Source organism: Vitis vinifera, chromosome 19, assembly GCF_030704535.1.
Source record: "Vitis vinifera cultivar Pinot Noir 40024 chromosome 19, ASM3070453v1".
In the NCBI taxonomy this organism is placed as follows: domain Eukaryota; kingdom Viridiplantae; phylum Streptophyta; class Magnoliopsida; order Vitales; family Vitaceae; genus Vitis; species Vitis vinifera.
Genome location: NC_081823.1, coordinates 2,301,388 through 2,314,919, shown reverse-complemented (window position 1 = coordinate 2,314,919; position 13,532 = coordinate 2,301,388). Strand labels below are relative to the sequence as shown.

Here is a 13,532-nt window from a genome sequence, read left to right as displayed (position 1 = left end):
AACATCCAAAGAGCCCTTTTGTTAGTCATTCACAAACATCCAAATCACACAATTCTTACTATTATTATTATTATTAATCTCAATGTCCCTTCTTACTTAACAAAATACCTCATATACTTTTAACAACTCCAATAGCCCCACCAATTCTACTCATTATTTATATTTTAATTTATTTCACTACCACCCTTTGCCTCTCACGATTACATATTATTTTTTTTTTTGTTTTTTTTCTCTTTCTTTAGTGCCCCAAATCCAAAATCTAGAAACATGTAATTCTTTTTCTTATTATTTTCCAATCCCTTAAGCCACATATAATCATAGATTTATTTACTCATTTAATTTTTAAAATTTCATTGTTTAGATCTATTCATCTAAAAAAATTTGTATTTCCTTATTTTCGTTAATGAAACAACCTATATTCATAATTTCAATCTTTTGATCTTAAAATAAATTAACTAAACTAACCCTAATCTAAATTAAAATTTTCTAAAGAATATCTAATGTATTCAAAACTAACTAACTAACGAATATAATATATTAATTAGGGTTAGAATCTTATCTGGAAAAATCTGAACTTCAAACTCTAGACTTCCAAACCTTTAGCCTCACGTTCTCCAATTCTCTGATTTTTGGTTAATAGGGTTTTCTGAATAAAGAAGATAAAGAGGAAAATCTAATTTATGCCTAAGATTTTTAATTGTAAAATGACTCTTTTTCCTTTAATGAGTTTAATTAATTAATTTAAATTTACTATTTTACCCCTAAAGTTTATTTTGGGGTGTTACAGACAAGTGTGGGATGAGTTGTCCTTGTCCTAACTTTGTTTTCTATGTTCAAAATAATTTTCATCTTCATCCCATTTTAAAAAAATAAATGGAATGGGAAAGTGAGTATGGGAATTTCTCATACTTGTCATGCATCATTTTTTTTTTTTGAATTATTTTAAAATTTTACATTTTTTAATTACAATAAAATAAATATATTTTATAAATAATTAAAATATTATCATTTTTTATAACTTATTTTATTGAAAAATATTTTTTATTATTATTATTATTATTATTATTATTATTATGATAGATAAAAAATAGGGAAATAAAAATTAAATTAAATTGATTTATAAATTTAATTTTATATATAATTAGGAGGTGAGACAAAGTAGTACCTGAATCCACTCGGGTTTTTAAAAAAACCTCAAATCTATCCCAAATATGGGACATATCAAACAAACTTATCCTATTACCATCCCTACCGGTTACAAATAATAATAGAATTACTTGCTTATTAGTGTCATATATTTATACCATAGTCTAAAATCTAAGTTTTACAATAAGTATCGATTCGATGCCCTAAAATCTCAAGTGCACCACCATTCGGGAATCCCAAAAGCCATGGGTGAATTCCCCATGTCCGAGGATGATCGTAAAGTGTGTCAAGGTTTTCCAATCAATTGTGAATGCTAGGAAATAAAGAGTTCACCCCTTTGACTCAATAGGAGGACATTGGAACCTTCCTATCAGTGTATAAAAATAGACTTCCTTGCATAAAAAGTCATGGACGCGCTTAGAAATTTTAGGCCATCAAAGGCCATAAAAAGTCATGACTTTTCTGAATAAAAGTCATGTGATTTTGAAACCATAAGGAAATGCCCGTCAAGATGCTACTCTAAAATAAGGTTGTACTCGGAGGGACAACTATTTCTCTCATAATCATAATAAAAGATTGGCATTTTTATCTTGGATCGCTTTCTTCATTCCAAATTTCTCATATTGTTTATTTTACAACAATAAAATATCGTTTATTTTTGTAATTTTTTGTTGAAAGCAACTTACTTTTAGATTTCAAATCATTGTTTTTTTTTTACTTCTGTTATCTTATTACTTATTTCTTAAATTTGTTGATTGAATTGAAAAAATTAAAATATTTAATTTTTTTTTAATGCTAAAAGTAGCTTATTGGTTTTTCTTCACTTCTTAAGACTTAATGGAAATAAAACATTAAAAAAATAACTTAATACTTAATACTATTAAATATAATTTAATTTTAAGTTCTATTTAGAATTAAATAAAAATAAATAAATATCATATAAGACTTTTTTCCTTCTATTTTCTCCTCGATATCCAAACTTGGCACCCCAATGCAAACCTGACCATCTGTTCCATGTCCACTTTTACTCACGATTATTGGAACACTATCGAGATTGTTATAAAACTAAGGACTTAGGTTTTATTTGAAAAGTATTTTCAAAAACAATTTTCAATAACTATTTTTATTTGATCTTAAGAAAGTTAAAATGTTTTAATATGTTTTTTATATTTAAAAATAACCTTTATCTATAATGCTTTATTTTTAATCATTATCTATATTTTATAGTTATTTTTTAAAATATTATTAAAAAAATAAGTGAAAACAATTCATTCTTATAAAAACACATTTTTCTTTGTTTTTAAGAGACAAAAAAACAAATTCTTTTATATAAAAATTAAATAATTTAAAAATGAATTAATTTTTAATTAACTTTAATTATATTTGTTTTTTTTTTCATATTTTTGTGGTAAATTAAAAATAATAAAATTATTTTCCTTATTATTTTCTAGTAACCAAATATAACTTTAAACGATGACATAAATAAATAAAATATTTGATTAGAAAGGATGAGATAATATGGATATTGAGAAATACAATTTCCATGTGTTAAAAATTTCTTATATATCTATACTATATACATAACCTCATTATTACATAACTCTAAATAAAAAAATCCAATAATTTTAAACTAATGAATACCTCAAATTTTATTCTTTTTTTAGCACCCCACCTCATATTGAAAAAACCCAACCATTATATATAAATAAATGAATTTTGTTACTAAGAACGTCAATGAGGTAGGTTTGGGATGAGTTGTCCATGTCCCAACCTTGTCTTATATATTCAAAATAATTTTCATATTCATCTAATTTTAAAATAATAAATGGAATGAGAAAGTGTGAGTATGTGAATTTCGCATACTTGTCATGCTTCATTTTTTTTTAATTATTTTAAAATTTTATATTTTTTAATTATATTAAAATAAATATATTTTATAAATAATTAAAATATTATCATTTTTTATAATTTATTTTATTGAAAAATATTTATTATTATTATTATTATGATAGATAAAAAAATAGGGAAATAAAATTTAAATTAAATTTATTTATAAATTTAAATTAAATTTATTTATAAATTTAATTTTACATGTAATTAGGAGGTGAGACAATGTAGTACCTAAATCCACCTCGGGTTTTTAAAAAAACCTCAAATCTATCCCAAATATGGGATATATAAAACAAACTTATCCTATTATCATCCCTACCAGTTACAAATAATAGTAGTATTACTGCTTGTTTGTGTCATATTTTCATACCATCGTCTCAAATCTAAGTTTTACTAGAAGTATCGATTCGATGCCCTAAAAGCTCAAGTATACCACCATTCGCGAATCCCAAAACCCGATGCAAGGGCGAATTCCGATGTCCGAGGATGATCAATTGCTGTAAAGTGTGTCAAGGTTTTCCAATCAAATGTGTATGCTAGGAAATAGGGAGTTCACCCCTTTGACTCAATAGGAGGACATTGGAACCTTCCTGTCAGTATATAAAAATAGACTTCCTGCATAAAAAGTCATGGACGCGCTTAGAAATTTTAGGCCATCAAAGGTCACACCCCAACCGAAGCTTCCTCAACGAGAAAAGTCAACCAAGGTTGCCTCAAGTCTATAAAGTTTTGAACAAATCTTCAAGGGCAGTTCTGTCAACATGAGCCAAATTAGGTCCCATTCCGCGTAGGGTATCCTATTCATATGCATGTATATATTCTCCCCAGAAGAAAGATTGGTTACAACTTACAACCTCTTTTGTCCTTCTTTCTGTCTTCTTGTCTTCCCAAACAGATCAAGAAAGAGAGGGAGAGGGAGAGAGATTTGGGATCAAAAAAGGCTTGAAAGGAAAGCAGAAGAGGAGAGAAGATGGGAGATTGCAGGCCATTGGGGTTCTTGATAGGGCTGCCATTTGCTTTTCTTGCTCTGATTTTATCTGTTGTGGGTGCAATTGTTTGGATTCTTGGGTCAGTCTTCTTCTCTCCTCCATCAATTCTCTCATTCCCTTTATGCTTTCCTTTTTCCCCATGGCATTTTCTCATTCATATGGACTGCAACTACTCACTCATTCATTTTCATATTTTTCTTGCTTGTTTTCAATTTTTATGATATGGGTTCTTTTTTTCTCTCACTTGGGTCTTCTTTTTTGATCATTTGAAACAAAAATACAAATTGTTAATTTGTTATAGGCTTGTTCTTTTCTCTTCTCTTTCTAGCACAGGTGTTGCCTTTGTCAGATCTTTATTTTCTTAATCAATTTTTATAAGCACATTGTCTAAAATATTCTTGATATGCAGAGGGTACATACAACAAGATGGAGTGATTTTGGTAAAAATGCTTTTCATCATCATTATCATTTGTACCGAAAAACCCGGAAAACTTTTAAAATCTCAAATCAAAATTTAGGAAACACTTTTAAAAATTTAGGTAGAAAACGAAAATACTTTAAAAGAAAACAATTTCAATGTGATGATTAATTAATTTTTTGAAATGTGATGACAGGACTGTGCTGAGTTGCTTGTGCCCATGCTGTATATGCTGTGCAGGGCTGGCCAATTTGGCAGTGGGCCTGGTGAAGATGCCTATAAAAGTAATGAGATGGTTCATTGAACAGATCCCTTGTTGATCTTCTCTTTCTCATACATATTTGTAGTTTTATGTGCTTTCTCTTCCCTTTTTGTTATGTTTTTGTATTCCGATTATTCTTTTGTTTTTTATATTATTTAGTTTGAGACCACATTATAAATTGAATTGGGTATTGCTTTGTTTTATTTATAATAGTCTTTTTTTTTTCTCTAAATTAGTTTAAAACCATATTTTAAATTCAAAGAAAATGTGTGGCATATTTCATCTATGAAGGCCAAATTTTTGACAATCATCAAGGGTTTTGTTTTATTTTGTTTTTTCTTTTAAATCCTTGAAAATGAAATTGATTGTCTTGCTCGGTTTAAATATTGGAAAATTTGAGAAAAAGTATGAGAGAAAAAAAAAATAGAGAAAAAATAAAAAGGATTTTGCAAGCGGGATCAAATTTATTTCTTTAAAATGAATTTGAGAATGCATAAAATTTTAAATATTTTTATTTTTTCATGTTCTTGCCAAATAAGAAAATTTTGATTTATTTTTAAATTTTTTCCTTTTTTTTTTTTTCCTTATACTTTCCATGATCCAAAGGAACCCAAATTGGTTTCATGAAATTCATTTCTTCAAAAATCACAATAAATAAAGGTATATTTTGAGAATATGAGAGGAAAAAAAAATGAGATTAGGAAATGATGGATTGTTTTTCATATTCCTTTCTATTATGTTTATTACTTGGGGAAATGTGAAGAAAAGAAAAAAAAATCAAAATAAAGAAAAAAAAAATTTAAGTTAATAAATTGTTTTTATATCGTGGAACATATTTCACTTACTTAACTCTTCTATATAAAGATTGAATAATTTTAAAATATAGAAGTTTCTTATCAATTTTGATAATATTTTTTTTTTTCTTAGTACTTATTAGAAACCAAGCATAATATTAGTTTTTTTTCCCTTTCGATATTTTTTCTCTTATACTTTCTTTACATTTCAAAGCACAAAGAAATTCCCAAAGAATTTGAATAAAAAACCTTTGGTATCGGTAAAACAATCACTAAAACTACCACTTACAAACCTATAAAGTGAACCAGAACATAATAACAATGTAAAATTATTAAAAAGGATTTCCAATAAAAATTCTGAAAATTGAAATATGACTTTTTTTTCTTTCTTTTGTGGAAATTGAAGTAAGGGGAAGCTCTGAAAAATGTGATATTTAAACAATATTTTTTAAAATTGGAATTTTCATTTGAGATTTCAGCCTAGATGCTGAATAAAATTTTATCTTTTAATGGCCCAAGGTTGGTCTGGGCCATAGCCCATAGCCCATAGTTGATAGGTGCTCCACACCAGCCCATTGTATGATTCAAACCCATCTAAGGTAATTGGGTTATGAGGTTGTGGCCAACCCAATTATTATGACCAAAATTTTAAAAAAGGAAATGGATGAATGTTTAGAAATTTAGAAAATGAATCATTCAACTGTGGTTTAGTTTCCTAAAATGAGCCAACACAATCACAACTCTAGAGACATGTTTGCTTTTATTCTATCAAAATGAAATCAATGAAGATTACTCTCACTTAATTTATTTACCCAAATTTGAAATTGATAAATCACGTGAGTCTTACACAATGGGAGAAACCTTAGGGCTTGTTTGACAACTGTTTTCGATAATAATTTTCTAATTTTCAAAACAAGAAAACATATTCGGTAACTAAAAACTGTTTTTTGTTTTTAAAGAAGATCTTTTAGTTGCTTTATATTATTTTCATTTTTTTTATGAATATTTCAAAAAATAATTATACAAACATATAGAATGATTAAAAATAAAGCACTAAATATAAAAATTATTTTTAGAACATATTCAAAAATATTAAAAAACATGTTTAAAATATGTCAAGTTCTCAAACATATATTTATTCTACAAAACATTAGAGAACAATTTTCAAAAACTATTCTTAAAAATTGTTTTTTAGAACTGTTTTTCAAAAATAGTTACCAAGCAAATCCTTAATCTCTATTTCGAGGAATGAATTAATTATTTTTCTGAAATGATATATAGTTAAGTAAAAATGTCATCATAGCATTATATAATTTTTATTATTTGATTAAAAGGATCATTGAAAACTCATATTTGAAAATTTAATCCTCTATTTTTTTTGGCATCATTTTGACAAAAATACTCTCATTTTTTCCTTATAAAAACAATATTTCCTTTTAAAACTACACATAAATACTAGAAATGACAAAAGGTATTTTCCAGTATTTATGTCAAAAACATGTTATTTTTCAAATAAAAACATGAGAAATGTTAAATTTTCAAATATGATGATTATTTCATCTTTTTAATGAATTAATTTTTTTTATTATCTTTTTCCTTTAGTTAGAGTTTCAACATGCAATAACAAAATATAACTTTGTTTTTTTAGGTATGAAACTACCCCAAATTTTCCTTATACTATTTTTTCTTTTGTTTTCCTTAAATTCTACCATAATTTGTAAAACCTCTCAAACTTGATTAACAAGTTTCTTTCACTTCTTTTGTTTCCCTCAAATTCTATCATGATTTGTAATTTGATTGACAATTTATTTTTCATTTTCTAGCTAGTAGATCATCCGATCCAAATTCAACATAATACGTGTAAAACCTTAGAGATACGTCATTTTTAACTGCTTGTAGTCCTAACTCAAATCATGCTTACATGTACAAAAACAATTTTCCATGACTCTTGTTGATCTCACATGAATTTTCCGTTTATTGAAATGGAGAATTCATCCCTTCATGAACCTTTCCCATGCAATCCAAAAAATCATTGATGAAAAGTTTCCTCCTAATAGCAAATTTATTCCACGACTAAGAATGTTTTAAGACATTCAAAATTTTGAAAGATCTAGAAGAAAGAAAAGGATAGCTTGACACATAATAGAATTTTTTTTTCTTTTTGAAAATGTGAAGCAAGTTGTAACGATTTACTTCTCATTATGCTCGTGGTTTCTTTCATTTATTTCTTTCTCCACCTAAAGTTATATACTAATTTTTATTCTTTAGATAATATTTGTAAAAATCTAAGGTATTAAATTAGTCTCGTCCAAGTTCAAATCTAAATCATTGAATGAAAATATAAACAATCTTTATTTACTATATTTTTTCCCCTTTTTTTCTCAACACAATCAAGTTGAGGGCTAGCTCAAGGGCCTTGACTCTTGACTTATTAATGTTCATGCATTTGAACGGAAAAAGCCACCACCACTTTGAATAAGTTGGTGGGAAGATGTTGAAACCTCCTTCATTATTCAACCAAATCTTGTTCATTTTTCTTCCATCTCTCCAAACCCTAAATGCTAACGTCACGGGTGCATGAACATAACATTCCCAACCACCAATCATAACCTGCCTAGTGGGGAACACTTCCACCCTCTCCAAACGACCTGACGTCACAACCCTTGCATCTTCAATAGGGGTTTTGAAGGGTTTGTCACCCAACATTTCCACTCCTCTTTGTCTAAATTTTCTAATTTAAAAATATTAATTAATAAAAAAGTGTTGGTGGAAAGAAGAAAATTCTAGAAACCCTATCGTTTAGAAAAATTAATTTTTTATTTATATGGCATCCTTGACATTAATATCATCTCCATGTTCATATTCTAAATTTGGATTAACTATTTTAAAGCTTAATAATGTTGAAACTCACTTATATTTTATATATATTAATTTAATGGGTCATGGGTTAGAATATGATATGAAAGAAGTTTAAACAAGCAACAATAGAAAAATAAAATATATATATTATATTATATAATTAAATGCAAATTTAGTAGCTTTTCTACGAAAATTTAAAAATCTATAGTGTTTTTCTAACAAGAAAAAACAACCTAGAAAACATGTTGAAACTTTGTGGGGTGTTTGATAAAATTTAATGTTTGTTACTTGATGACTTACGTTGACTTAAAGTTAAATTATATTTAAGTTATTGATTTAAAACTTATTACTTAATTTTTATTTTAAGTATTAAGGTTATTTGATAAAATTAACTTAAAATTTATTTTAAATTATCAAATTAATATATTTAGTTTTATAAATTATAATTATGATAAAGGAAATCGAATAACAATGATGGTGTCATGGAGTAGGAAAAAAAATTATGGAAGTAATTAGAACAAAATGATGATAAAAATATAAAATAAAGATATAAACTTAAAAATAAGTTAATTATTTTTACTTATTATTTAAAATTGTTTTTTATTTTAAGTCATACCACTAGGTTATTTTATCAATACTTAATTTTCTTAATAACTTAAATTAAGTTATTAAGCCACTTTAAGTTATTAAGTTGGTTTATCAAATACCCACTTACTTCAAGTTATAATTTCAAAAAAAAAAAAATATTATTATCATAAAAGTTTATTAAATATAAAAGCCTCTTTTATATAAATAAATTTATTAAAGATGACAAAAAGAGACTTTTACCATATAGACCCTATTTCCACCTTATTCTCTATTTTAACTTAAAGTTCTTTTAATAAAATTATCCATGCATATAAAAACTCAAATTGAAATTAAAAAATTTTAGCTTTTAAAATTATTGTCTAAACCTATTTCAAATTTCCACGTGTTTTTAAAAAATGCAATCACTTCCTATTAAAGAGTGTTTCAATTTGTTCTTTATTTCATTTTTTAAAATGAAAATATTTCTAAAAACTATTTTAGTTTCCCCTAATTACATTAAATTTTGTATTTAATTCAACCATATGGTCAAAATTAAAGAATAAAAAAATAAAATAAAGTAACTAGAGTCTGTTTGGGCATGTGATTCAAAAACAATTTTCTATTTTTAAAAATAAAAAACTGTTTTTAAAATTTTCTAACACTGTTTAATTGTTGTTCTCCGAAAACAAATTTTAAAAATAAAATAAAATGAAAAACAATTTTTAAAGAACAAGCATGAATTGTTTTTACGAATTTTTAACAACAAAATGAAGACATGATTAAAAACAATTTTTAAAAATAAATTTCAAAAAATATAATCAAACCTTTCAATGAAACCCTAATCACCCTCTCTCTCTATATAATCACCCTCTACCCTAGTTTTCTTGTGGGTTTCAAAGAAACCCTAATCACCCTCTCTCTCTCTCTATATATTCACTCGAGCTCTCAATCTCTCATGGTCATGGTCATGGTCCAAGGCCAAGTGGGGGTCAAAATTTCCCACTTGTGAGAGACAGGAGATAATTCCAAATTTGCATTCCATTCTAAGTACGGGAAGAAGAGGCCATGCAAGTGAGTGGCTCATTTTTTTTATTTTTTTATTTAATTTATTTTTACTATCAAAATACCATCAAAGAAAGGGACAATGGGTGAAGAAATATTGGTCAAAAGTATGATGCAGCCATGGGCCACTGTGGTGTATAATTTATTTCCACTTTGATGACAAAAGAGGGTTCATGATGAGGGTCCAATCTACCTGCCCGTCACCCTTTTTCATATGGCATATTTAATTATATGTTTTTTAAATATTTTTTTATTTTTTTTTATTTTATGTTTTTGTCTAGTAGCATGAGAATATGATTATACACTTACAAAAAAAAAAACACTTGAAGTATGTGAATGGTAATAGAAAAATCTCAGGGTATATTTTATGAAACTATTTTTAAAAATAGTTTCCTAATTTGGCAAACTCAATTGATAAATTTTTAATTAAAAAAGTGTTTTTTAAGACCTATTTGGAAACTATTTTTTAAAACAGTTTTTTTGTTTTTCATAATAAAAAAATAGAAAGCACTTTTGACAATAAAAAAATTATTTTCTATTTTTTGTTTTTAAGAATAGAAATAAGGTTCTCAAAAAACATCTTTTAGTTATTTTCTATTATTTAAAAAAATAATTATATAAATATATAAAATAATTAAAAATAAAACATTAGATTTAAAATTTATTTATAAAATATATTTAAAAATATTAAAAAGTTAAAAACATTTTCCGTTTTCAACATATTTTTATTCTACAAAAATCAAAAAATGGTTTTCAAAAACTATTTTTAAAAATTATTTTTCAGAATTATTTTCGAAGACAATTACTAGATCTTTAGTTTTTTAGAACAATTTTAAAGTGTTTCTTGATTATTATTTTAATATTTTGAATAATAGTTAAAAATATAAAAAATACTTTAGAAACTTTTTTATATATAGGTGAAATAGTCCTTATACTTATTTTAATATTGGGGAAAGGTGAAATGTCTCAGTCAAGGGGCACGAGTCTAATTCAAAGGACATGGAATAGGGAGATAGAAACCCTTTTAATTTATGAATTGGAACATATAGTTTGAAGCTTCTAGATTATAGTTTTGAAAAGTCTTAATCAACTCAAATAAAGAAATTAATCTAGAGATGATCTTGATTAATGAAATAATCAAAAGAAAAACACGTATATTTCACACGACACCCGAAAATTAACATATATTAATCACGGTGTTGTCATTAATTTTCTCTAATTTAACTATGTTAATTATATATAAATTTAATTGTTTGACAAATAGGAAGATGTATTGTGGCTAATGTCACCTACCAATGACAAAATTTTAGTTGACAAGAATAGAGTAGGTGAACAATAAATATCTTATGCTAAAGAGAGATTGAAATGTGTCATGGTGTTATGATAAAAAAGTGCATAAGTATATAAAAAAATCACCTTCAAGTAAGATTCATGGCAAAAAAAAAATTAAGACTTGTGTAGGCATATATTATAGTATTGAAAAGGAAGAAACCCCACCAAATGTTTTCACATGTTAGCGTGTTTGGAAAGTGCTTTTATTAAAAGTATTTTTTTAAAATATTTTTAATAAGTGATTTTTTAATTTCTCAAAAATATTTTCTAAATTTTATCAGACGTTGATTTTTCTTTAAAAAAACATTTTTTAATACAAAATTGTGTTTTAAAAACACTATGAGACAAATTCATAGAGATAAATGAACATCAATGGTATGCAACTATTGATGATTTTGTGAATGAGAGCTCTATTTTCTTTAAATTTTATTTTTTTATTTGTCGATGAAAGAATTAAAATTAATAGTTATTTTTGTTGTATGATTGATTGTACATTTAAAAACTACAATTTAAAATGGTTTAATTGAAATAAGAATAATTTTATCATTTTGAAAATTAATTAATTGATTAAAATTCTACTTCTAACATCACATTTGTGGAAAAACTAACACTAATCTCGATTTTTTCCTCACACATGAATAAATCGCGTTAAGAGTCTGAAGTTGAAGTCAAATAAATATCTTTACACATTGAATTGTTTGATCAGATAAAGACAAGTTAGACTCAAGATATCAATTTCAATCACCTATTATCCGTAAACTTTAATTCCTAAAACCTTATGAACATTAAACTCAAAAAAATAAAAAAAATTGAAATTAATGTCTAATCAATGATGTAAAAAAAGACTTAATTTCACCAATGAATTCAACAAAGTAAACATTCAAAGCATCCATTAATTAATTCTCCTCAAACAACTTCTTCTCCAAGGATCACCATTCTTAGCTCTCAATCATCAAATCTAACACTTTTCCAACATATACAATTCTTTATAATAAACATGAATGATTATCTATAAAGGATAGGATAATTGAGACTAAAGTGACAACAAAGAAAAATAAAAAGAAAACAAAAGAAAACTCTAAGTTCATGCATCTTTGGAGCTTGTTTAGTATAAGTATATTAATAGTTAATTAAAAAGCAAAAATTTTATTATATACTAGTCCAACATGTATAGTAGACAAGGTTTACCACTTGCATGGCTGAGTAGGACCATTTCCACGTGAAGGGCACGCTCAAATGTGAAGTCTGCAGCCCTTGAAATCCTTTAAAATTGGTTTATAAAATTGGCATATGATAGGCAAGTCACAACCCCCATCTTTGTTTTTCTCTCTCTTGTATCCAACCCTATCTCCATTTTCATTGAGTTCAAAGCTTCAAGGTTCGAGCTCCGAGCTCCAAGCATGGATGCTTTCCATTCCCAACACCAAAAACACAAGAAGAGGCTAACTCAAGACCAAGTGAGGCTTCTAGAGACAAGCTTCGACCATGGGAAGAAGCTTGAGCCCGAGCGCAAGCTCCACCTCGCGCGGGAGCTTGGAGTGCCGCCTAGACAAGTCGCTATTTGGTATCAAAACAAGCGAGCGCGATGGAAGACGCAGAACTTGGAGCTTGACTATAATGTGATTAGAGTAAGGCTAGAGCATGCCTTGATCGAAAAAAGGAGACTCGAGAGAGATGTCATAAGACTCCAAGGGGAGTTGGAGAAGGCGCATGAGATGTTGCATGCTTTGAACTATGCAAACCCTAATCCTCCTCCTATTGTTTCTACTGTACTCTCTAGTATTTCTTGCGATGAGGGAGGTAGCACTTTGGAGAATAACGAGGAATTTCAATTCGAAAATCTCTATGCGTCTTTGATGGGTGTAGATGGATCAAATTGGGTTTAATGAGACTCATCGAAAATGTATCGTTATTATTAACCGACTTTTTTATGAGGCTCAATGCATGAATGTCTTTAATTTTGTAAATAATAATTGTAGAACATTGCACTGAGTCTATGACAAAAAAAAAAAAAACCCTCATTTGAAAATTTAATTAATTTGCGAGAGTAATTTTAAGAAAATGAGTCTCGGTTTTTGTATGTTTGTATCAATTTTTCATGATGAACTCTAATGATTATTATGTTTTTGTTTATTTATTAATTATTTTGTCTTTCTTATATGATTGTTGGTTTAATCATAATTACACAAATTAAACTTAATTTCAAAAATTTC

General features: G+C 26.7%; 1 protein-coding gene across 1 annotated transcript; it reads left to right on the top strand.

The window, feature by feature from the left end:
* Positions 1-12,647: 12,647 nt before the first annotated feature.
* LOC100258893 (homeobox-leucine zipper protein ATHB-52) lies at positions 12,648-13,227 on the top strand. Its single transcript, XM_002282646.4, has one exon. It carries the CDS (start codon positions 12,720-12,722, stop codon positions 13,203-13,205), a length of 486 nt encoding a protein of 161 aa, XP_002282682.1. The 5' UTR covers positions 12,648-12,719; the 3' UTR covers positions 13,206-13,227.
* The last annotated feature ends 305 nt before the right edge of the window (positions 13,228-13,532 follow it).

Bases quoted from the DNA above. Each gene is read 5' to 3' on its own strand.
- LOC100258893 (XM_002282646.4), top strand. From the start codon at position 12,720: ATGGATGCTTTCCATTCCCAACACCAAAAACACAAGAAGAGGCTAACT.